Here is a 26,328-nt window from a genome sequence, read left to right as displayed (position 1 = left end):
TAATAAAACTGGGGCATTTTCCAACTAAAAAACATTGTTCTCCTGGAAAGGCTCTTCAAGCACCAACGAAAGATCAACGTTTAGATCCTCTACTTGACTCATTTAAAACAATGGTTATACAAAGTATCAGGAAAAAAAGGAGAAGAAGAAAAGAAAGAATAATAAAAATAAAGATAAATATGAGAAAAAAAATCTAAGGTAAAAGACAGGGAGGAAGAAGACAAAAAAAAAAATTTAAGAAAATAATTTGTACGAAATGTTTCGCAACTGAAGCTGAAATTTATGAAGATCATAGGAAAAAAATGTTTATGTAGGCACATAGAATAAATTAATTTAGTATGATAATTAGAAAAAAAATAATATTTTAAATAATCGTAAAAAAATTAAATGAGATGTATTTAAAAATAAATAAAATCAAAGGTTGAAAGATGCAATAAATAAGAGATAAGGAGGAAAAAATGAAAAGAAAAAGAAAAACTAAAAAAGAAAAGAAAATGAAATAAAATAAAAAGTAAAAAAAGTAAAAAAAAAAAAAAAGAAAAAAAAAAGAGGGGGGCAACGAAACGTGCACCCCTAAGAAACAGATTCTCTCTTAGTATTTAAGTGTAGATATAATGATTTTGGCTTCCGGTTCAAAAATTACTTCCTTTCTTGTCGATTTATTCTGAAATTTAAAAAAGCTTTTTTTTTTTTTTTTTTACTTGAGTTAAGTAATTACAAAAATTCAAATTAATAAGGTTAGTTGTCGAAATCTGAAAAGTTTAAGAGAGAACATGTATTGAGAGAGAGGTTACTAATACAAACCTCACCAATTCCTGACGATGCACCGGTAATTAGGACAACTTTTCCGGCCAATTTTTCGGTCTGTCTAAATGCTTTTATGGAGTACTTAAAGAGCTTATAGATCAGAAATGGTGGCAGAAAGAGAAGTATAGTAACAGTGCCGAGGGAAGTACTACGTTTAAGCTCAAGTTCCATAAACTATAACTTCTATATAATTTACTTTTGTAAAGTTTTTTGCGTACTATATATCTAATTAAACTACGAATATATGTTGCCAAAAAATAGAAAACAAAAAAAAAAACTGATTGAATGTCATTTGGAAATATTTAAAAAAATGAAGCAAAAGTACTTCTCCAACCAAATAAGCTCATCGTTAGTGTCGAAGCATTATTGGAGTGACATACGGTAACACGATAAAAACAATTAACTCCCTCATGAAAGATTAAAATGATTTAACTATATTGTCTACAGAAGAAGAAAATTATTGAATAATCTATACATTTAATTAATAATTTCGATATTCAGCTAATCACGCAAGAATAATGATTTTGGCACATATTTAATTGATTTTTTTAATCATTTTGAATTATAAATTTTCTAAAATATTAAGAAAGGCCCTATCAAAAGGGTTTGTTGAGGCCCTTCGGTCGGCAGGATTGTGTTATTTATATTCCTTTTTGCTTAAATTAATTCTCTAAATAATTCATAAAATTTACTTTCATTTTCACTTTAATTCTTAATTAGTCTCACTTTAAACTTTTAAAACTTCTCACAGTGAGTCCTTAAAATTTTATTTTATCTCATCTCAAGACATTTTGATCAAAATTAAAAACAGTTAAAATATCTTTAAAATTTAACTTTTATGTTTTTATATTATTTTAATGCCTAAACTTTAAAAATTAACTTCTGTGTTTTTATATTATTTTAATGCCTAAACTTTAAAAATTAACTTGTGTTTTTATATTATTTTAATGCCTAAACTTTATATGTTTCTAAGTCTAAACCCTAATTTCCATAATTTCCATAGACTTCATCAAAATTTGATAACTAATTTTAGAAATTAACTTGAGTTTTTTTTTTTTTCAAAAATTTTTACACCCCTATTTACTATACACAATATTTCCTTTTCTTTTTTGTTTTTTTTGTTTTTTTTAAAACAAAATCATTATATTACTAGTAAAAGCATAATACTCAAAAGGGAAAAACGTAACAAACTTCTTTGCATATATACTAACACAAAACCTTTTGACGCCCGGAGACAAACAGAAGAAACTCCATATACACAACAAAACCGTCCTTTTTTTTCTTTTTCCTTTTCTTGTTAGAAGCATAATAAACACAACAAAAAAAGGTTGTACGAGACTAAGAGCACAAAGCACACCTACACAACAACAACAAATACCACGTAGCACTAATAATGCTAAACACCACCCACTGATAGCGGAACCCGGAACCCCACAACAGGCGGAACCTCACAACGGGCGGCACACAACTACTATCAATGCGCTTACCGTCCCACAACGGGCAGCACACACCTACTATCAACGGGCGGCACACAATTACTATCAATGCACTTACCGTCCCACAACGGGCAGCACACACCAACTATTAGTGCTTAACACGGACAGTACCCTAAGTATTTTTCACGTGTCTACCAACATTTATTGACTTGACCAAGCAAGTGGATTACATATTATACATAGAAATTATATCCCCTCTAATTTGTCAATCAGTCTTATCCTGATCTTCCGCAGTCTCATCATGATCTTCCACAGTCACATCATGATCTTCCGCAGTCTCATCATGATCTTCCGGAGCTTGGAGGGTAGATGGATAGGGAACATTCTTAGCCCCGGTGAAATCGACAATTTTCTTGGCTGGAGCTTCTGTGGCCGATTTTCCAGGCCTACCGAGGTAGAAAAATCTGAAGCCCCACTCGAGAACTTCAGGGCAAAACACCTTCCAAATATACGACACCTTGAACCATGGCGGCTCCGTCAAGTACCTTTGTCCTCTTAGAGTGCTCTTCACTATTGATTTTGCGCAGGCTCGCACTGTCCTTATCGGAACTGCACTTATTTGGGCCTATTATACATCGACAATCGGCAACAATTAATATCAATATTGTTTAAATATTGTTAATGAAGTATAAATAAACGACTACTAATATTCAAATAACACGTAACGTTTTAAACAAGAGCAACATTAGAACATGAACCATGATTTTTTTTTTTTCTGTCCTTATTTGTGTCCATACAATGAAAGCAACTCACCCCATAATGAAATATTCGATGAAGTGATTTGGTGTTTATCTTGATGATCCATTATGGCTTTGTTCCTACTCGTTCAATTAATTAAATTTTATAAGCTTCATTTTGAGCATCTTTTTTTAGGACTTTCCAATGAGGTTTTATCAGCAAGTGAAAATCTTACATCTCTTACATCTGGATCAATTATCATTTTTCCTTCTTGGTCAAGGAATTTGCCTTGAGTGAGTTCGGACTCTATGAAACCAGGGGTCACAATTGTTATGTTGACAACGGATCCTAATTCAACCCTCAGTGTCTCAAACATTGTTAACAATGCTGCTTTGCTTGCCTGAGAGAACACCAAAGAATTGTATTCAACACAAAATTGGTGAAAACAAAATAAAAGAAACTATAAAAACAAGTGTATTTATATGTTCAACAAATATTTGCATACGTTGTAGATGCTCATTCTTGGCGTAGGCAACCAGGAAGCAGAGGAAGAAAGCACTACGATCTTGCCTCTGCTGTTTCTAAGACGTGGGATTGCAAAACGTGTCGTATAGACCGAACCCCAGAAGTTTGTATCCTGCAAACGACAACAAAATTAAACACTTAAAGTTTCTATAAAGATGTGTCTATCATAATGCATATAGTCAGTTAATTACTTCATTATTGTAGAAGAATACTAAGTTTCAATGTATCTTACAGTTTAGTTGAAACGCATAAGTTAATGTGGAGAGCTATAGTTCAACATTTAGACCTTAGGAGTCTTGATTGGTTACCATGTACTAATTTTCTCCTCAACTAAATTAATTTTGAAGTAAATAATTACAAGAAAGAAGAGTTATTAGAAGGTACCATAAGCGCTCTAAAAGCAGTGATGTTGGTTATTTCTTCAAACATAGAGACAGAGCTTATTCCAGCATTGTTCACAAGATGGTCCACTGCAATCAACCGCATACTCAATCATGCCATAACGGCGTATATATCACAGTATTGCTACAACAAATTTTCATAAACTTAAACAGCACAAATTAAGCCTTTATATTAGCTAGATATATATTCTCTTTTTCACTTTAATATATTTCATTATTTATACATAATATGTTAAGATCCTAATTGAGTCCCGCATTGTTAAAGTATGGACAAAACATGTGAGTTTATAACCATTTAGCACCATCTCTTTACAAACTAGCTTTTAAAGATGAATTCTACCCAAGGATTATAACAATTAGTATCAGAACATGCTCCTCCTCATGCCCATGTTGCGAAAATGGCGACCTGAAGAGGGGCAATCTGAAAAGGCCAGTGTGGGCTATCCAATGTGGGCCATCCAGAGTGAGCCGTTGAGCCGTCGTAGACGTCGGTATCAAAAGCGTGATGATATGTTAAGATCTTGATTGAGTCTTAGACTGAAAAGGCCAGTGTGGGCTATCCAGTGTGAGCCATCAGCCGTCGTGAACGTCAGTATTGAAAGCGTGATGATATTTTAAGATCTTGATCGAGTCTTAGACTTAAGATGTGAGTTTATAACCACTTATAAACACTCTCCTTGCAAACTATCTTTTAGAGATGGGTTCTATTTTAGAGTTATAACAGAAAATGAGATGGATATGAGATGATAGGGTCCATCTAGGGGATAAATTCTACCTAAGGTATAACAAAATATGAGATGGATATGAGATGGTAGGATCCATCTGGTGCGAGTACGGAAAGATTAATACTAACATTTCTCGTAAGAAAGATAATTGAGCTATCTGAGTTGTTTTCAATGTATAAGTCCTGGGTTTAGTTCCAGAGAAATAATTCATAATAGGTGCCCAAAAAAAAAGAAAGAAAGAAAGAAAGAAAGAAAGATATATGTGTATGTATTTATCATATATACTTACGTCTCCCAAAGTGATCCATAGTCTCATCAACAATCCTCTTACAGTCTTCAACCTTGGAAACATCAGCAACAATCATAAGCACATCAGGTGAGCCAATGTCTCGAGCTTGTTCCACAACATCTCTAAGCCGGTCTTCCCTCCGGGCAACAAGAGCCAAACAAGCCCCTCTACTACCATATTCATAAGCCAAATGCTGCAAAAATACACAACACTTCTCAAGTTCTACCCAAAAACAATTAAAAATAAAAATAAAACAAGTACTCAACAACTAGACTGAATTGACTTTTTTTTTCCCTAAACTATAGGTAGGAAAATCTCATTTCAGCCTCTAACAGCGTTAATTCATAAACTTGTAACGCACCATTTTCACCACACAAAAAAAAAAAAAAAAAAAAAAAAGCACACACACAGAGACAGTTAACTGCTAGTCTCTCAACTTTTAGATAATAATATTATGATTTTTTTTTTGTTTTTTTTTGTTTACAAATGTGACTAAAATGACGTATCCACTATTGTTTGGGGACCAAACATAAACTTAATCCAAACAGAAATCATTACCAATAACAAACCCATTTTTGCCAAAATCATGAATATCCATTTACACATCTAAATTCCCTGGTTTCTAAAGGACAAGAATTCGGTGTTGGCTACTTGACTTGTTTATTTACCTCACCAATTCCTGAGGAAGCCCCAGTTATAAGAACCACTTTCCCAGCAATATTCTCACTGAAAACATAGCTCAAGAGGAATTGGCAGAACTTGAAAAACAGGAAAGGTGGATAGAAGAGGAAGAGTGAGAAGAATGTGAAAGTTGGAGCTGTCAAATTCAAAAACTTGTGGATTAGTTCCACCATGGCTGTAGATTTTTTTTTTCTCTGTTTTTTTCCCTTAAAAATATCAAAGAAAAAAGATGATATGGGTACCTCTAGATCACCTTTTAGGGTGTGTATAAATAGAGCATGAAAAATGCCACAAAAGTCTAGAAGAGAGTAGAAGGTGGTGGCGAGTTTGCATGGCAAGGGCACGACACGTTTTTGATTAAGTACACCTCTAAATGATGTCACGTTTTTCATTAAGCATACCTCTAAATGATGTCACGTTTTTGTCTTGTAACTCTCTCTTTACTATACATGTTTTTATTTTCTTTTATTCTTTCCAAACGGTGGAAAAAACTCTCGACATTTTTTTTATGAATTTTCATATTTGCTCGGTTAAGTAGTTGTTTGGTTAGAGAATTCGTATCCTGATTTAAACTATGATTCTTGGTTTGTTACAGTGTTTTCTCTCATAAAAAATATACGTAAATTAAAAATAATTTTAATCCACGAACCAAACGTCTCCTAAATTATTATAGTCGTTTATTTTACTGATTTAAATTAAAAATTTAAATTTTATTATAATAAAAAATTCTTAAAAATAATTATTTTTAATTTTTAATTTAAATTTTAACTCACCAACTAAACAAGTCTTATATTATTCTCATCTTCCATGGTGAAATTTTTGGTTTTTGAGAACCACGCTTGGATGTATTAGTTGCATTTTGTAAGTGGGGTTTGGTTTAGATTCCTTGATTAGTTGAAAAACGCTAATTATTTTAAGTGGACGTTTGATTCATGGATTCAGAATCATGATTTAGAATAATTTTTTATTTATGTATGTTTTTTTGTGAGAGAAAATATTGTAACGAATCACGAACTATAATTCGAATCATTGACATGAATATAGCAACCAAATAACCCATTAGTGATGATAATGATCTTCTCTCTTTTTTAAGTGTTATTATGCGATTTTACTATGTCATAATGTGATTTTGTAATTGTGATGGATGGTACTAATCCTCTATTTTTAATTCTGAATTGCAATTAGAGAAAACTCTTGTCACTTTAAAGGTCCGTTTAATTTATTAATTTGAGTTTTTAATTTAAATTAAGATATTACTTTAATGCAGACTTAAGACTAAAGACTGAGGTCAACCATAGAAATCTAGATAAGTTTGGTACCTAAATAGCCCAAAAGAAAAGATCTAGAGAATAGGGGCCTACCCAAATATTGAACCCAACAATGGCCCAAATATATCCATTTCCCGCCACCCTAGTAAAAATAAAATAAACAACCAAGAGAAACAGGAAAAAAAAATGAAGTTGTAATAGATTTGGCTGGTCCACAACACAATCTAGGTAAAATGCCAAGGCAAATGGACTAGTGATGTTGCATAGAAGACTTGGACAGGAAACAAAAAGTTCTTTTTTGAAAAAAAAAAAAAAAAAAAAAAAGTTATTGCTTGACTCCCCTTCTTTGAGGTGCATCATATAAATAGCATCCTTTTTACATGTATTTAAGCTTTTTCAGTCAATATACTTGTTGAATCAAATATAGAGGCTCGGTAAGGCGATAACCATACCATTTCTCGGTTTAAAGGGATCAGATTCCTAAACAAGATTTATGGTCGAGAATCAAATTTTCTTTTCCTTTTATGCCCAACTAAGGTGATGTTATGTCTCACCTTATTTTGAACAAATGTAAGAAGCTTGTTTCCTAGCTAGAAAAGTGCAAAATCATCAACATATAGATGCATAATACATACATATATGTATATATGTACTATATTTGTTTATTATTTTTGGTGAACAGTTTATTTCCTTCCAAGAAGCTTTGTAGATTACACAAGGGATATTAATTTGTATATGCATTCACACCATATCTAGTTACTACAAATGTAACTTCCACATGAGTGGATGACTATCTGTTATTGCAAAACCAGTCTGCAAAGACCAAAAAAAAAAAAAAAAAAAAAAAAAAAAAACAATGCAAAAAAAAAAAAAAAAAAAAAAAAAAAAAAAAAAAAAAGATATTCATGTGTTTAGCTTAAGCTACAAGCCAAAAATACTCATTTACTAAATAGATCCCCTCCTGATCACTTCATTTTACATAGAGAATTACCATTTTTATATTTTGACAATTCTTTTCCTCCATTCAACATCACAAAGCAATTCTCTAGCCTCAAATATCCTCTGCTTGTTGACCCTCGCAATGAAATCATCAGCCCTTTTCTTCAAATCCTCAGTAGGCAAAGTAACCCCACCATAATCATCATCTAAATCCTTGTATATCTTCCTTCTTGTTTTCACCTCCAACTTTGCTTTATATTCACAAATAAACCCCTTTGTTTCGTCTTCTTCAATAATGCACTTCTCTTTCTTCTCTTGAGGAGCTGAAAATTTCTGCAGATTCCTTTTCCTGCTTATGTACTCTTCAAAGTAAGCCTCACTAGGTGGAGAAGTGTCTGAGGAGAAGATTTTGGATTCTCCTATGAGGGCAAAAATGATAAGATTTCCTAGTACGAAAACAAACTTGGAGCTAAAGAAAACTGACTTGAGTTTTGGGACATAGACAAAGAAAAGAACCTCCATGGAAGAAGATATAGTGGGAAGCCAGAAAGGAGTGGAGTAAAATAGAAGAGCCAATCCTGTCATGGAATAGAGGAAGAGATTCTTCAGAAGCTGATTCATTTTGTACTTCTTGATTGCATTAATCTTCTCAATCTTGATGGAATCCATTTTTTTGTTCAAGTAGTGTTCTGAAAAAAAAAAAAAAGGGACAAAGGCCAAACTGGTATTGGGCAAAAGGACTAGAGAGATTTGAGAGGAAGAGTTCAAGGCCAAGACCCAGAAAACATGATGGAGATTTTCATCTGCCTGCCATGAGTTAATCTGAAGACTGCCCTATATACTGGGGGATTTGGGGTTAGTTTGGTAATTAGAATTAATCACATGCGACTTTATTTGTAGTTAATTTGAACTGATGATGACTTTTTGAAAAGCTATGGGAGATTAGTTAGAGTTTACTTTTGTGTTTCAGGCTACCCCTACTTTTCCTTCTTCTTACTTATTTCAAAATCAACCAAAAATTTCTTTTGAAATTATTGTCAAGGTCACCTTTTAATATAGGAAATCATTTTCCATCAATTGTATCCAAAAATAAAATTCTCAAATTCCATGATAATAATTCCTACTAAAAGACCAATGAGCATCCATAAGTACTATTAGAGCTATAATAGGTTTTTAATAATTACTGCCTTTGTTATTTTATAGACTATTATCATTAGCGTCCCATGAATTTTAGGTTTATTCTCTTTCTTAATTTGCCATCAAACTTTAAAAATTCTCACTTTACCTTTTAAATTTTAAATTCTTCCCACTTAATCCTTTTTGTTAGAAATTTTTGTTAAAAACATATGACCAAATAGGGCGTTAAATATGGTCATGTGGTCTTTGTTCATTTTTTTATAATAGAAATTCAAACAAAAAGCCACGTGATAGTATCACTCACTTTTTTTCTCTCTGTGTTTTTAACTGAAATTCTAACATAAAAGGTTAAGCGGGAAGAATTCAAAATTTAGGAGGCAAAGTGATAGTTTTTAAGGTTCACGAGGCGAATTGAGAATGACTCTAAAATTCATGGACAATAGTTATAATAATCATTATTTTATCATTTAAAGTATATGTATTTCATTTAAAGTGGCTAATTTATTAATTACAAAGATGAATATATTGGAGGGAAGCTTCTGGGATGTGCTTAAGTAATTGTGTGAAAAACAAAAGAGTGAAACTCTTTTGTGATGTTGGGATATTATCTTTCTCCACATCTGGTAAAGCAAAATTCCCACTTAAAAAAGGCATTCACATTTCCTTTTTCTTTAGAGGGGTGTTTGATTAAAGTAGTTGTTAGCTTTTCCTCTCCATAATTCTATTAGTAAAGGCCACATTGTGAAGTGCGACTCAAAAGGGGGAGGTGCAGAAGAGACATGAGAAGTTGGTTATTAAAGTGTAATGTCTAGTTAAAAAATAATCAAATGGCAGACTTTAATAATAGAGCTAAAAAGTCTGCTGATATTTTACTCCCGGATCCAATTATACAACCATAATCAAAATCTTGATCAACTAATTATAATGTGATAAACTATTTCTGCTACTTTTTTCTGCCTTATCGCATTGATTTTTTTGTTATATATTTAGTTGCAAAGATATTGTGTTAAGAGTTAACGGATTCTTATCTGCAGAAACCTCATACACAACAAGTGAATTAGGCACAAGAGAATATCATAAATAGTGACAATTGAAAGATATAAAATTATATCTCAGATTTGTGATTAACATAAATTCATTAGGAACTCAAACTTTTATAAACATATATATTTATACACTCATATATACATACATATATATGGGGTTAAGGAAGGGACATTGCACTTTTAGAGATTCAAAGGTGGAAAGAATTCCAATCACATTAACTAGGAAGGTGATTAGTGAAGGGCCTTGGGACCTGGGTCCTCTTTATTGTTAAAAAAGTAAATAAAGCAAAAGAATGTCCTTTTAATTATTTGCATAGCCACTGTAGTTGGTTCTGTGAAAAGAGTAAAGACATCTCTGAAATGAATGGAGATATGCTAATTTATGAAGACATCTCTGAAATGAATGAGTTTATGTGCTCATTCGTGAATGTGTGTTGGGATTGGGGGACAAGTGAAAGGAAGAGAGAGAGAGAGTAAATTAAACACAGAGGAATGGCATGATGTTTCTATATATGCATTTGAATCAAATGATCAATAAGGAATTATTCAGTCCACCGGGTTAATCACGTCATATTATTTATATAGTATACCCGTACAATAAGATTGTATCATTTAGATATTTTGTCTATGTCAGTTTTTCACTTTTATTTTTCTCTTTCTTAATAGGTATTTGCATTAAATACCTGTTAAGAAAGTGAAAAATAAAAGTGAAAAATTGACATACACAAAATATCTAAATGGTACAATCTCATAGGACGAGTGTATATAATGTGGTACACCCGGTGCACTGAATAATTCCTCATGATCAATAATCATCATGAAGATTACAAAAAAAAAAAAAAAAAAAAAAAAAGAAACCTTAAGAAAAAAAACATAAAAAAAAATAAAAAAAAAAAAAAAAAAAAAAAAAGGAAAAAAGTCATTTGGACAACAGTTTTGTACTTGCATGCACTAATTTGTACGAGTATAAAAACATATTTGAAAGTTTATTCTAGTTTTACTTTCAAAACACAAAAGAAGATATAACATGAGCCTGAATAATTGATCTTGGTTCAAAGGTGACATGAAACAGAACTTAAGAGATAATAATGTTAAGCAATTAAAATCAAGCATAGACATTAAGCTATTAAATATTTATGTATCATCCCGCATAATATGTGAATTATTTATGGACAAGTGGGGAAGAGTTAGGCATATTGGAGTACTGAAAGTGACTTGGGTAGATTGATAAAAGGAGCATAATACCACGATGTGTTTGTTTTTCTTCTTTCTTTTGCCTATGAAACTACACAGCAGCAACACAAAAGAGAAAGAAGGTGTATATAATAAATCGGGATTGTTTATTTGGCTCAAGTCATTCTTAAGTTTTGCCTAGTAGACGGCTCTTCCGGGCCAAAAGAAGCAAAAATGCGCCTTTTCTTTTGTTGTTATTATTATTATATTATTTTTCCTTTTAAGTGCCATATTCTTATTGTGTGTTTAAAATACTGGGTGATTCTTCCTGATCCTACTTGCATGTATATTTTAGTACATATAACGTACACTAAAATAATTAGACCGTATTTGAAATTGATCTCATTTTTATTTCTTACGTTTTTTGAGAAAGAAAAAATAAAAAAACGTTTTTAAAACGGTATTTGGCGCAATAAAGATAAAAACCAGAAATGAAAACGATTTTTTGGTCTAGTGTAAAATGAGAGAAAAATAAAAAATAATTTTTAGTCGTTTTTCATTTTTTGTTTTCGTTTTCTCTTCTCTCGAGCAGAGAGAGAGAAAGAGAGACATTAACGGGTTTTTTTACACTGAAAATAAGCTCATGATAAAACTACTACACGCATTTTTAAAAATAATTTTTGTCTGAGATTGAAAACGTTTTCATTTTCATTTTCATACAAAAAATAAAATCATTTTGGAACGAGTTCCAAACACGTCCTTAAAGTATCGGTCATTTCACTAATTCGAGTTTTTAATTTTAATTTTATTACAATTAAAAACTCTCATAAAAAATAACATATATTTTTCCTGTTACAATAAAAAATTTTCATATAAAATTAAATCCCAGCGAATTAACGAACTAAATAAGTTCCAAGTATATATCGGTACTAATAGAAATCCAATCCTAGTTTGCAAGTAATGAAACCAGAAAAGAAAATTCATTATACGAGCTGAAAAGCCATTTATTGCTGACACAAAAGGTACGAGATGCCAAGTACCTTGGCATTTTTCCGGTCTTCAAACAAAAGCAGAGATACATTTTAGCACAGGGGGTACTTGAACTGTGGATCCATAAATATTCTATACCTGCGAGAGAATTAGAATAAACATGTTAATATCGGATTAGAATTTTTTATTTTATTTTATTTTTTAAAGAATAACTTTAGGAAGACAAGAAATCTCAGGTAACATGTAGTATCTCTTACAAAGGAAAAATGCTAGTTTTGACCACTAATAACAATCATTATTGCTTTTTTAACCACTAAGACATTTACATATAGGGAAGTGTTGTGGATCCGTGATAATCCATGGATCCTAAAGTTGACATGTGCTGAATTTATGATTAATTATAATAGTATGGTGATGAGGAACAAGGATATATTACAAGGAAGATCAATATAATTAATATATAAAGTAGTATTAATTTTAATTTCTTGATATTTTATTAATAATATTAAATATTCATATTCTCTTTATTGTTCACCTCCCTCTCCAACTTCCAAAAACTCTCACCTTTTCTCCAAATTTTCTTTCTTTTTTTTTTCCTCCAGAAGAGAAGTTGGTGTCATCTCTTTCAAATCGACAACAAGGTTCTTGAATAGAATCTCAATGTCAAATTTCAGGTCCATTTCCAAGTTTGGCATTGAATGAATCTCGGCAAGTTTCCCTCTCCAACTTCCACAAAACTCTCACATTTTCTCTAAATTTGCTTCTTCTTTTTTTTTTTTCCCTTCAGAAGAGAAGTTGGTGTCATCTCTTTCAAATCGACATCAAGGTTCTTGAATAGAATCTCAATGTCACATTTCAGGTCCATTTCCAAGTTTGGCATTGAATGAATCTCAGCAAGTTTCCCCCTCCTCCAATGCCTTTCTAATCAAAGATTTGGGATCTATGTCAAGAGCCCGCAAGCATTGATTCCTTCCAATTGTTAATTTATTGTTAATTTCATTAAGGAAGAGAACCTTGCAGTTGTCGTAGGTGTCTCGGACGATCTCTTTCTTTTAAGTCCCTTTGATCAACATTTTCCAGGAATTTCAAGTACAAATCATGAAAGGTTCTCTTGCTCTTTTCATAACCATATATTGCGCGAACCACGGATATCTCAGTAAATTCCTTTGCTTGAGCTTCAATATTAGCAGCTGAAATGTTGGTGATCATGAATGAGATTTTGTCCAGACCCTCTGATGCTGGAACCTCAGTGGGAGTTTTTCTTTTTCTCAGCAGCAGCAACCGATGTTTCGACGATGCTGAATGAGCATTGGCCAGATCGGAAATCTGCAAGATGTGCTTTCCGTATTGCGGCCACTCGATAACACGATCGACAAACTGCTCCAAGGCCTTAGTCCTAAACACAAACATCTTAGACGTTTCACCATGCATCCAAAACCGCATGAAGAGCAATGCCAAGTGTAAGATGAGTTACAAGGTGGTTCTTGATAAGAGAGCCAAAAAGAATGGCAACGAGTTTCAATTTCCTTTTAGGATAATTGAGGAACAATTTGTACTCCTCAAACAGATTAGCAATCATGACTCCAAAAACTAACTTCTCCCTTCTAACAGACGATTTCTTGAACCGCGCTAACATTTTCACCATTACATCATTTTTCAACCGACCAAAAAACATATGGTGGAAATAATAGTTGCCTTCAGCTTCCAATTTTTCGCCTTTAGATTATATCCCACCATTTCCAGTTCCTCCAAAACATGGCTATAACTCGGCGATCCGACATGAAATTTGAGGACCTTCAAAAGGGTCCTAGTAGTAGCATCTAGAGGTTCAAACTGAATCACCTTTAAGAAACTGAGGCAGTCTGCAAAGAAACCAACTTTGTAGCCTCTTATATTTCACCGATTCGAGTTTTCAATTTCAATTTTAAAACTCTCATAAAAAATTACATTTAACTTTTTCTGCTAGTTAAGAGTTCTCATGTAAAGTCACGAATTAAAAACTCGAATCGGTGAAGGAGGTATGTATTTACTCAAATCACTGATAAACCATTTCTCAAGGTCTACAAGCTCTTTTCTGGAAGCAATAGCGGCCAACTTGATAATAAAGAGAGACGGAACCAGATGTAATACAGACGACAGAATCTATTTCTCTTGGCAGATATCAAGAATTTCCGTAAAGATATCATCTTTCAGCTGCACAAAAGATAGAATCTTCAAAAATGAATCTAAAAGCCCTGAGAGGCATTCAGATTGCTGGAAAAACGAGATGATACTAAGAATTTGCTCACGAGAATTGGGATTATCGGGATCGGCGGCACACAATTCCTCGATCCGAGCCACGTAAAAGTTCTTGCCACAAATCCTGATGTCGAAGTTTTCAGAATTGGACAAAGCAAGACCAATACAAATTTTCTCAGGCAACGATAGGTGTAATGCGTCAGAGAAATTCTCTATGGTTCCATGGCTGATCTTGGATTCCCTCAGTGACTTGCGAAGCACGGTACAAAAATTTGGTCTTACCAGGAGATTTCTGAAGATCGACGCGACCACCTTCTCCAATGGCGGATTCTTCGGCTCCGTCTTGTGCCGATTCAGATTATCAAAGCATGCTTTGAGCAGAACAATGCTTTTCTCGGTTCCGAGTTTAATAAACTGAGAGAGGTTGTGAAGAACAGAGTCGGCATTTGCTTTGGTGAGACTCTGAAGAAGGGAGAGAATCTCGTTCGCAGTGGTTGATGGAACTTTCGCCATTGCGAAACGACGACGAGCTAGGGTTTTGGCCAGAGAGAGAAAGAAGTAGAGCGAGAGAGGTTACAGTGGATGGTAGAGAGGAGAGAGAGAGAGAGAGAGAGAGAGAGAGAGACGAGTCTGAGAGGAGTGAGATAGAGGCTCCTCCCTCGGAATCTTGAATGAATCTTGCGTTCAAGATTCACCTAAAGTTGCCCCATAAAATTTTAACGGGTCCATTTCATAACTTTTTTCCAAACATATATATATATATATATATATATATTTTTTAGAATTTTTTAAATGTTCTCTCTTTTTTAGAACACCAGTGTTTCTTTCTTATCAATCGTTAAATATGTATTACTTTTTTAATTTAATTTGACTTTTAACCAGATTTAATATAGATCCGACAGATGATAAGCAGAGAATACCAGTGTCCCGAAAAAGAGAAAACACCAGAAAAAGTCTCATTTTTTTGTCATTTTGAAAATGAGTTAATTGCACTGTTGCACCTTATATTTTTCATTTTTTGCATAATACATCTCAAGTCAAGATCAGTGTCAGGGGTAGACAGACAGGCTAAGTCCGATGTTAGCATTGAGGTAGAGATGCAACAATGGGCCGGAGCCATGGGCTAGCCCAGGCCCATCCTGACACAGTGATGGGTCGGGCCGGCACGGCCTGTCACTGTTCAAGGCACGGCCCAACCCATAAATATTGGTGGGCTGGGTTGGGCCAACATATATCGGCCCATGGGCTGCCCCATCACGGCCCATGAAAAAGCATGGGCCAGGCCGAGCTTGGCCGGACTGGGCCAGCCCGTCTAGGCCCATGATGGGCCGGCCCAGCCCGGCCCGTCTAGGCCCATAATGGGCCGGCCCAGCCAAGCTCATCTAGTCCCATAATATCTTCATTTTTTTCTTTTTTTAGTAATTTTGTAAACATCTTATGTATAATTATCCTGATTGTACTCTTTTTTCCTTACCAAGGTTTTGTCCCACTAGGTTTTCTTTAGATGGTTTTTATTTATGAAGTAATCATAAATAAAATATCTCTTTTTATATTTCTATTGACTATTCGAACTTATATATTTGTTAACTTGTTTAAAAATTTAAAATTTAAAAATTTAAAAATTTAAAAATTACATGCTTAGATGGGTTGACCCATCTAAACTCATGATGGGCCTTGAGTGCGCCAGCCCATTCAAAACTCATGACACGGCCCATCCTGACCCGCGGCACAGCCTATCCTGACCCATGTAAAATTAGCCCGTGGTGTGGGCTGAGCCGAAATCATTCTTATACGGATCGGCCCGATCTGCAACCCACGTAAGCCTAAGGAAAACGGACCGGACCGGCCCATTCTTGCATCTCGAGGCAACATTTTGAGACCGTCCTTGGGGTCATACCATAACACCATTGAGTTAGGCAACAGGGTAGGACGATGTCAGGGCTGAGACCATTGAGTTTGGTCTAAGACTGGCTTCAGGGCCCGACTCCAAATGGCGATTTCAGTTCGTGCCAACGATAGTTCTACGATGCTTGGTCCCTAACTTGTCCACTCGATCTCGGCATTGGTCTTGGCCCACCTACCTGGCTTTGGTGGTAGTTTCTACTTGTCAGCTCAAACTCGACACCTGTCCCCACTTAGTGGCCAACAATGTTCTTTGTTTTTTGTTGTAAAAATATGTAGCACAAAATATTAGTTACCAAACTTTTTTGTTTTTGTTTTTGGTATTTAAAGTATATATGACAATTGCAATTAAACATGTTTTTTTAAAAAAATGAAAAACAAAAATGAGAGAAAAGTTTTTTTTAAAGAAAATTAAAAACAAAAATGTTACCCACTAAGGTCTATATGTTCTCTTATTTCTTTTGAATCTGATGCGATTTACTTGATTTTCTTACTAATAAAAACTGTGGGATTGGTTTTTTAAGTTTTAACTTGAGGTCGAATTTTTTAACTAAAAAAGAGTGACGAGGTACAAGGATATATTATGAGAAAGATCAACATAATAAGCATATAAAGTAGTAATATGTTTAACTTCTTAATAATATTTTATTAGCTTCATTGAGTTTTCTAAAACAATTTTGGTAAGTTTTTTTTAATTTACCAATAATTTGGTAGTTTCCATTATTTGTTTGTTTATTTTTTGTAGTTATTTTCTTTCTATATAAATAGAGATAAACATTATATATCGTCCTAATTCAAACTAAATTACTCATTGAATAATGATGTTGAATATTTATAGCTTTCCTTTATCTTATTGTTCACCGTTTTCTCTGTCTAAATTAGTTTTCATCTATTTCCGTCGCTTTCTCTCTTTATTCTCTTTCTTTCTCAACTGCCAATCTGCCATACGTCATAAGGTGATGATCGCCATGTATAACATTAGTGGGATTGTCCATTGTGACTTACAAAGTTTAAGTCCATAATTGGTTGGAGGGTTTTAGGTAGACTCGAACCGGAAAACTTATTTGCATAATATTTTGAATTTGAATTTAGATTTTAAACTCAAAATTGAAGGTCTTCAAACCCCCCCAAAAAAAAAAAAAAAAAAAAAAAAAAGAAGACGAAAATGTGATGGTTCTAACGCAGCTCAAAAAGTTTCTCACAAACTATTTTCACACATTTTTTAAAAATCCACAGTTTTAATAATGTAATTAAATATTAGTTCAAACTTTGTTTTTTTTTTTTTAAATTTTCTACTATCAAATACCAATTTAAAAAAAAAAAAAAAAAAAACTCACATATAAGTTTAAACCCACACGCAATTAAACCTGCAAAACAAACAGGCAAAGTGTGAATCCGTGTGGCACAAGTTGAATTGGCTTTTAGACTGCCAGTCTCCTCCCTCAAAGAGATTCCTACATTTGTCTACCAAAATCTTGTAAAGGTTATATGATTTATCAAAAAGAAGTGGAGCCAAGTCTCATCCTAATCCTATGGTTGGTCTCCAAAAGTCCCCTAGATGATGTTTTGTTATTGTTTTGGCAAATGATGATTTACAGTCAGAAACCATGTAGTTAACCGAAAGTTTTCAGTGGGGTCTGTTCTAAATCTGAAATGGCCCCATTCATAAGCCCTTCATGTCAATCCAATACTATTAAAATCTCATATTAGTTAGAGATATTAACATGATCCACTTAATAAGGTGATGATAATTATCTCCTAACAAGCCAGTTTTTTTAGGTTGAGTTAAGCCCAATATCATTTAATTTCTGTAAAATGGTATCAGAGAATGCCCAATTTTACAATATTAGGACCACCAATATCAACTTATTCACAGCGGTTTGGCATGGTTCACGCTGTGCGTGAGAAAGTGTATTAGAATCTCATATTAGCTGAAAATATTAGTATGATCAACTTAATAAGGTGAGGATAATCCTCCTCTAACAAACCGGTTTTCGTTGAGCCACTCCAATTAGATATTACGGATTAGTTACATAATAATGCAAAGACATACAAAAATACCACTCAAAATAAACTATGTTAACATATATGCCACTCTTAACATCTATATCACCAATTGACAAAAAAAAATATCACGATAGGACGCTTTCATGTCTTATCATATTCTTTCTTCTTCTCTATAAAGATGACCGCATATCTCCGACTCTATCTTTAAAGAGAATTCTGATAGAATATCAAAATTAATAAAAATAGCCAGACACCATATGGTATTAATGTAAAATTGTTGGATTCTAGTGTCATATTGTGTAATTTTCTCTAAAAGGTATATTTATGCAGTTAATTTTAATTATTTCTCAATTTGTTTCATTTTTATTTTTATAAACTAAAAAGGTTTCCTTTAGATTTAATAAATTTATTACAAATGTATCATTCACGCACTTTTTGATAGAAAATTAGAGTAAGGGGAAAAAAGCTATCAATTAGTTTACGAAAAGTTTTTTAAACATTTAAAAACAAGAAAAAAAAAGAAAATTATTGAATTTATTTTTAAAAGTGCATGAGTCTGGATTTTTATTTCTTACTCTTGATTAATACCTTTTACTAATATAGTTATTTGACTAAAAAGAGTATGAATTAAAAATAAGGGGTAAAAATTCAGATCTTTATATTTTTAAAGGGTATTTGTCTTATTTCCCCAAAAATGTCCTAAAACAAACCATAAAATGATCTCAAAATTTTATGTTCTTTCAAATGTTTGAAATATTTTTCAGAAACCTCTCTTAAAATACAATATTTATTGGAAATAAATACGAACTATGTAAGGGTATTTTTATCTTTTCTCATTTTTTTTCTGTTATAAGTACACAATGTATGAAATTAAAAAAAAAAGCTTTTTTTAATTAATGAATATTCTTTGTCACATCAAAAAATAAAGAGGTAAACTGTGAAAAAAATAAATAAATTAAGGAGGAACATTTATGTAATTACTCCCTAGATATTAATTAGCCTCGAGTACTTTTGGAATCAAATGCAATAACTTGGTTCAAGGAAGAAGCTGCTTTTTTTTGGTTTTCTCATTTGTGCGCGGTACTTGAAAAGGACTATATAACAAAATCTTAAAACCGAAACCAACCGTCACCGATCGAAGAACCGACCGCTCAAAAATTGAAAAAGACAGTGTCATGTGAAACTGAAGATAGTCGGTTCGGTTAACCGACTGAACTGCCTCAATCGGTTCAGTTTCGGTTATGCCATTGAGGTTCGGTTAACCGGCGGGTTGGGGCCTAATGTGTGCGGCCACGAATGCCGGACCAGAAAACCCGCTCCGTGCGAGCTACATTTTACAATTTTTCTTTTTATTTTTCCCATCAGAAATCCGAAACTGCTGCATTAGTTTTTGTTTAACTCTGCATTAGCATTAACCTACATTATTGGCTGGTTAATGGATAATTTACTTTCAAATGAAGACATACTTTGGAGTAGGTTCTTCAGGGGCTGTAACCTCTGAATTAAGCACCATTAATCCGAGAATAAATCCGGATTTATACACCATAATGTCATGGTGTAACACCCGGATTTTGGAGCCTATATAAAGGGCCCTCTCCAACCATTTGAACATACAACAATTTCCAGAAATCACTTGCTCTCTCTCAGTTTCTCTTTTGTTCCGGAAGTCTTTGTGTTTTTCCTTGTTAGTTTTGTTTTTGGTGATAGAGGGAAGATCTAGTTCGAGTTCGCCAGACGGTTCCGAAAGTGCATCGAGCTACCGTCGTTGTCGTGGTATCTTGGGAGACGGACGTCCAACATAACCTCAAGCACACGCCGGAGGGGACGAATCTGTTTTAAGGAAAACGTGATCCACGTGCCTCGACATCCTTGCAACTTCCAATTCCGAATTTGGTAGAAAGGTTGAATTTACAATTGTATGAATTTCGGTTTTGTTCTTCCTTAACTTGTTCCTCTTTTGTATTATCCACTATTTGGGTTAACACATTCAATGAACAAATTACAATGCATAGCCGACCTCCAATGGAATATCACACATCAGTTTCCCCACTTTCCCTTTCATTAATAGCAATTGTATATAGTCGAAGTTATAATAGAGTAGCTTGTCATAAACTGGTCCTTTTTTTCCCCCTTATCTTCACATGATTCAATATTTCTGATAAATCTTCTTAGCTTTCAAACGACATCATTTGTCACAAAACACAAAGTATTCTCACAATTTGCATAATCTTTGTTGCCTTTTACAAGTTTCATGTTTGTAAACAGTAAACACAGAGTATATGCAAGTACAAATACTTAAATTAATCAATATTTTAAAACTCAAATTAGTACTGAGTTTTAGGTATTAGGTTATGATGTTTAATTATTATTGGTATACATTTTAGTATTGATATACTTTTTTTTTCCATTATCTATTTAATTTGTTTTACACTTGTGGTGACTTTCTAGTTTATACTTTAGCTTTTGAATATTGAATTTTAATATTTTATATTTGTGGTATTATCAATTTAGATGCTGTATTTTATTTTTATTTATTGTGATCACAAATTTACATAGAATGAAAGTTTTACATTTTTTCAAATTTTTTATAAAAAAATACAACTAAAGATATTGATAACTTGATGGTTTACTGATAGCTACCTTCCTGATTACTAAAATTAAAAATTAATTAAAAATTAAAATTCAGTTAATCGAACCGACTACTCTCTTATGCGGTTCAATTTTGGTACACTATTTTAAAAAATCGATATAATCAGTTCGGCCACCGAACCTATTAAAACCGACGAACAACCCTTACATAACACAAGAAAAATGATGCTTGTTACGGGAAAAGGTTGTTTCATGACACATGCAATCAAAAAGAAACTTATCAATAATAACTAAACTTGAATTAAACAATAAATTTATGAAATTTACGGAAGTTTAATATTTCATAATAAAAGCTTTACATTATTGCTCTTAAGAGAATTCATATTTCAGCATATAATTGATGTGGTCCTTTATTGTCTTTTTGTTGCCGGCCGTACTTGAGATTTTTTATTCATCACCATCTGAAACCCATTATTATCTTGCAGAAGTATACTCTAAAATCTTGGACAACTCATGATTTCCGTTCCGCGAATGAAGACAAATACCCGGTCTAAATTATCCATAAAAAATTACTTTTTATTCTTAATTAAAATCCTTTTAATTAAAAATATATCAATTAAAAAAATAAAATCAAGACCGCCTAAAATAATTTTGCAAATGGAATAATTTTATCTTCGATTTACAAGCCAAGCCTATTCTTTTCCCCTCCTCCCTTTTCCTTTTTCAATTCTTGTTGGCTAATGCCTCATAACTATAATCTCTTATTATTTAGAAATATTCTCATAATAATTGGCAACTTATTTAGACTAAGAGAGAGAGATGGAGACCCTTTCAAACGTAAAATTAAAGTAGGATTAGACGGTGAATTACATCATGGTCCTAAAATCTCATTCATTTCACCAATTTAAATTTTTAATTTTAAATTTCTACAGTAAAAAATTTTTATAAAATATCACATCTAATTTTTTCTATTATAGTAAAAAAATTCTTAAAATATATCACATCTCAATTCAAATTAAAAACTCGAATCCGCAGGTTAAACATAAATTACCCAAAAAAGATTTTCAACAAATAAGGATTATTAATTTGTGGTCTTAATACGGCATACATGTGGCTGATATTAAAGTAGCTGATGAAGGATCGCAAAAGCCTTACAAGGAGTAACGTGTACATTGTTAAAGATCAATTTACAACCGGAAAGTAAACATGGGACCAACAAAAACAAAAGTGGGAAAAAGAAAGGAGTTTCCGAGTCTTGAATGAGAAGGTCAAGATCCTCGGAAAAGCTAGTTGTGCCTTCTCTAAGAAGCCTCATGCTCACCCTGTCCATGCACATCGCAACAATCACAAAAATATTAAAAAAAAAAAAATGATTAAAATAAGTCAATAATCTCAATTAAAAATAGCGGGACTCTTTCAATTTAAATTTAAAATTTAAATTTTATTACAATAAAAAATTATAAAAAATAATCACATTAAAATTTTTTTTATTAAAATAAAAAACCCACATAAAATTTGGGGTTATTTAGTTTAGGAATTCGTTTCGAATCATAGTTCGTGAATCGTTACAGTATTTTTTTTCATAAAATACACGTAAATTAAAAATAATTATAATCACATAATTTTAATCTATGAACTAAACATATCCAATTTCAGTGGTTGTTTAGTTAGAAAATTTATACCCCGATTTGAATCATGATTCATTATTTATTACAGTATTTTCTAAAAAAAAAATACACATAAATTAAAAATAATTTTAATTTTATAATTTTAATCTGAAGCAAACGTCTCCTCAATCTCGAATTAAAAAATTAAAAAGTAAACGGCCCTTAAAAAAATACAAATTGGGAGTGTTGGAAATATCAAAGCACAAGGAATGAATAGTTAGAACTCACTTTCTTGGGGATGATGAAATCCACAAACTTGTTCTTCCCTTTCCCATTGGGGGACTTGTGATGAGGGCCATGCCCTTTATACTTCTTGATATTCTCCCTCACAAATCTCTCATACAAGAAAGCTGCCCCTTTGAACTGTGGAAGAACCAACCATGCCACAAACACCAACTTCACATCGTACCAAATTGGTATCCTGCAAATATATATATATATATATATATATATATATATCAGCTTCAATATTAAGCTCTCCCATAATACCCTTCTTCTTTTAACATTTCCCTAAAATAAAGAAAATATTAAGAAAATCACAAAATTTTGAAAGCTTTTTTTCCCTTACCAATCGAGAGCTGGTTGAATTACCATTTCCACAAGAGTGAGGAACGAGTACAAGATCCAATAAGCCAGCCACTGCTCGTCATCTAGTTTTGATGTGCTCTCTATGGCCACAATAGATGCATACCTATAATATTTAAAAAAAAAAAAAAAACACATATAAACTCATCAGAAAAATCAATAATACCCAGAAAAAGAGACTTCATGTTTAGCAAAATACTTAAAGTAGTAGCAATAGTAGTCTTCCTTACAAGGGGTAAAGCAGTGTCAAACTTGGCCTGAAAAAAGTAAAAAAAATAAAAAAAATTAGCCAAATAAGTAGGAAGACGAATATGTCTAATTCATTAAAAAAAAAAAATAGAATAAAAGTTTTACATACCCAGCAAGTGAGTGGACTTGGGTGAGAAAAGTCCCGAATTTTCCCATGATATCAAAATAACAAAACAAACTAAGCCACAAGCAAAAAACAGTGAATAGATTTGGGTGGTGGAGAAGAAAACTGCTCGCAAGAACGACAACACCAAATTAAGGACAAAGTTTGGAACTCTTGGGAGAGGACCCTACTTACTTATAGTTGAAAATGAAAAAGGACACGTGGCAACGTAGAGCCAGTATCGGATTCTGCGTCACACGTGTCGAACTAGATTTAACACCGTCCAAAATTAGATCAGATTCATAGGCTAAAAGAGGCAAAGCCTGCCATTTTAATTAATGAAATGTCTTCAAGCAAAAAAAAAAAAAAAAAAAGAAGAAGAAATTAATGAAATGTCTCTTTTGATTCTTTGCCCCACCCACAAGCCACGTGTAAGTAAGAAGGTCGGTAACGCGTGCCTAGAGATAATGGGCCCAAGTATATTAGGCCGGTTTTGTGTTTACAATGGCCGACGACCTTTTGTACAAAATGTAATGAGTGATGATTTATATTGTGACCATTTGCTATTAATTGATGATCTTGTTGAATGTGGCTCCAATCTAAATGGTGACTAAACCCATTCCTTGTGCTTCGAAGGGGTAAGAGAATGTCTATCTTGGGCCATCCAAATGGTGACCAATGTTGGGCTTACATTACATAATATTTTATGAGAGAAAGAGAAAAATAGATAAAGATTCGAGATAAATTAAAATTAATTGGTTAATAGTTTATATAAGTTAATAAATAGGTTAAATTATTATTTTTGTCTATAATTTGTCTGGTTATGAACCATAACTTGATAAGTTATTCACGGTTTTTGTCCATAACTTGTATGGCTATGAACCATAACTTGATAAATTTATCCATAACTTATTTAGTTATGAACTATAACTTGACAAGTTATAACCTATTAATTTTTATAACTAAAAATTAGCCTATATATTTTCTTAAGCTTTTCATATTGGCCTATTTTCTACTATTTTTCAATATTTTATTGGACCAAATGCCAAACCGTTTCTTATGCTTAGGGGGGAATGCACATATATGTTTCATAAAATTGTTAAAGTTACTCTTTAGAGTTTAGAGTGTGTGAATTTAAACTTTTATTTTTTTTATTTTTAATTAATATAATTATTTAATTAAAAAAGATTTAAGAGTAAGAGATAAAAATTTAGACTCATGCACTCTAAGAAATATTTGTCTCTTTTTCTCTAAATGTTCGAGAGAAAATTGTTAAACTTACTCTTAAAGCGTAATAGTCTAAATTTTTACCTCTCACTCTTAATTAATACTCTTTTAATTAATATAATTATTTAACTAAAAAATATATTAATTAAAAGTAAAGAATAAAAATTTAAACTCATACACTCTTAAAAAGTATTTATCTCCTTATATATGTTTTCTTAGGTTTCTTATAGTTATAATTAACTTTTTTTTCCTCAAGTTAAAAAAAGGAAGGGGTCGTTGAGGTTAGCATATCTCTTTAAATATCAACGCTGACAAGAATATTTACAGGAGGTGGGTGGGGCACGTGTGAGCATAATTTTAGACTTGTTAAATTGATTACTGAGTTAGTAAGAATAATCCTTCACATTTAAGGCCTTCAAAGAAGGTCATCATGATCAAATACTCATCTTTGACCACAAATCTACTCACGGTAATTCTTTATCATTACTATTAGGCCACCACACACAGTCGTGATTATTATCACCGGTGTCCTCTGAATTTTGAGTTTGTTGATATCTGATTTTATACCAGCACATTCAACGGTATTGGGCTCGCTTCGTAGACCCAAGTCACGCTTGGGGAACTCCCGTGGGTTGTAATTTGGTGGGCCACGTATGATCAAGTAAGCCCGTTTGTCATTTAATTCGATCCAATTTGAATCTCACTTGAGGGTTTTCAGAATTAATCGGATTAAATATAAATAGGTGATGAAGAATTCTTAAAAAGCCTTCCCCTCATCCTTTTGGAAGCCCAAAATCCCTAATTCCAGACATGCCTAATGGAGGCTCCCTCTATGGCAGGCATGTCTTTCGTAGCATCATCTTCATATCTACGTATGCCTAACGGAGCCTTTTTTCATGTCAAACATCCTTCCTTTGGACCTCTTCTCGCTGAGCCCACTATCAGAGCAATATTCTCTTGGAGCATGCTCACCCTTCGGAGCAGCTTTCGTTTGGAGCACACTCACCGTCAGAGCAGCTTCATTCGAAGCAATTTTCGTGTCAGAGCCAACTTGATGGTTGCTTAGCAAATATTGTATAAACCATCTCTGACAATGTCTGACATACGACCAGACCTCCGAAATAGGAAGTCAACAAAGCACAAAGTTAAGTCAAACACTCTTGAGAACTTCAGACCTTGGAACTCTTCAGGTCAGCTCCAAATTCAGAACTTTGCCTCCAAGTCTTTTCATTTTTGGGTATTTTCTTTGTCAATCCGGAAAGTCACTTTGTCACCTTGCTCCAAAGAGAATTGCATGCATAGGTCTCCGTCAGAGTGCTGCCAATTGGGCTTTGGAGCAGCCACCATGAACTTTTCTTTTCATTTTCGGACAAACTCTTTTTCAACTCCGGAAAGGCTTCTGGTAACTTTGCTCCATTTGGATCGCGTATACATGCTTCCTTCAGAGCGCCGCCAATTCATCCCTAAAGCAAGCTCCCAGAAGTCTTCATTCCATTTTTAGATGATCTCTTATTTCACTCCAGAAAGGTGTCAGAAGGCTTTGCTCCATCGGGATTGCTTGTGCAGGCGTCCGTCAGAACACACCATACGAACCTCCGGAGCTGCC

The 26,328-nt window shown here is 33.0% G+C and overlaps 3 protein-coding genes across 4 annotated transcripts; all 3 read right to left on the bottom strand.

Annotated features, from left to right (window-relative positions):
* Positions 1-1,997: 1,997 nt before the first annotated feature.
* On the bottom strand, positions 1,998-5,825 carry LOC21393439 (11-beta-hydroxysteroid dehydrogenase 1B). 2 transcript variants are annotated; one of them, XM_010088685.2, is made up of 6 exons: positions 5,590-5,825; positions 4,922-5,114; positions 3,891-3,976; positions 3,487-3,618; positions 3,217-3,381; positions 1,998-2,868 (listed from the first exon to the last, which is right to left on the bottom strand). In XM_010088685.2, the coding sequence occupies exons 1-6, from the start codon at positions 5,773-5,775 to the stop codon at positions 2,509-2,511; spliced, it is 1,122 nt and encodes a 373-aa protein (XP_010086987.1). In that variant the 5' UTR covers positions 5,776-5,825; the 3' UTR covers positions 1,998-2,508. The 2 variants fall into 2 exon arrangements, with proteins under 2 accessions (XP_010086987.1, XP_024017812.1); XM_024162044.1 differs by having other exon boundaries at positions 3,226-3,381.
* Positions 5,826-14,297: 8,472 nt separating this feature from the next.
* On the bottom strand, positions 14,298-14,906 carry LOC21393436. Its single transcript, XM_010088682.1, has one exon. The coding sequence runs from the start codon at positions 14,904-14,906 to the stop codon at positions 14,298-14,300; it is 609 nt and encodes a 202-aa protein (XP_010086984.1).
* Positions 14,907-22,002: 7,096 nt separating this feature from the next.
* Positions 22,003-23,677, bottom strand: LOC21393435 (HVA22-like protein e). The gene is made up of 5 exons (XM_010088681.2): positions 23,502-23,677; positions 23,374-23,400; positions 23,127-23,249; positions 22,787-22,979; positions 22,003-22,213 (listed from the first exon to the last, which is right to left on the bottom strand). The coding sequence occupies exons 1-5, from the start codon at positions 23,546-23,548 to the stop codon at positions 22,193-22,195; spliced, it is 411 nt and encodes a 136-aa protein (XP_010086983.2). The 5' UTR covers positions 23,549-23,677; the 3' UTR covers positions 22,003-22,192.
* Positions 23,678-26,328: the final 2,651 nt, after the last annotated feature.

The sequence above is a fragment of the Morus notabilis genome, unplaced genomic scaffold (assembly GCF_000414095.1).
Source record: "Morus notabilis unplaced genomic scaffold, ASM41409v2 Scaffold257, whole genome shotgun sequence".
Taxonomy (NCBI): Eukaryota; Viridiplantae; Streptophyta; class Magnoliopsida; order Rosales; family Moraceae; genus Morus; species Morus notabilis.
Note: the sequence above shows the minus strand (reverse complement) of the source record. Positions and strands in the feature narration are given on the sequence as shown.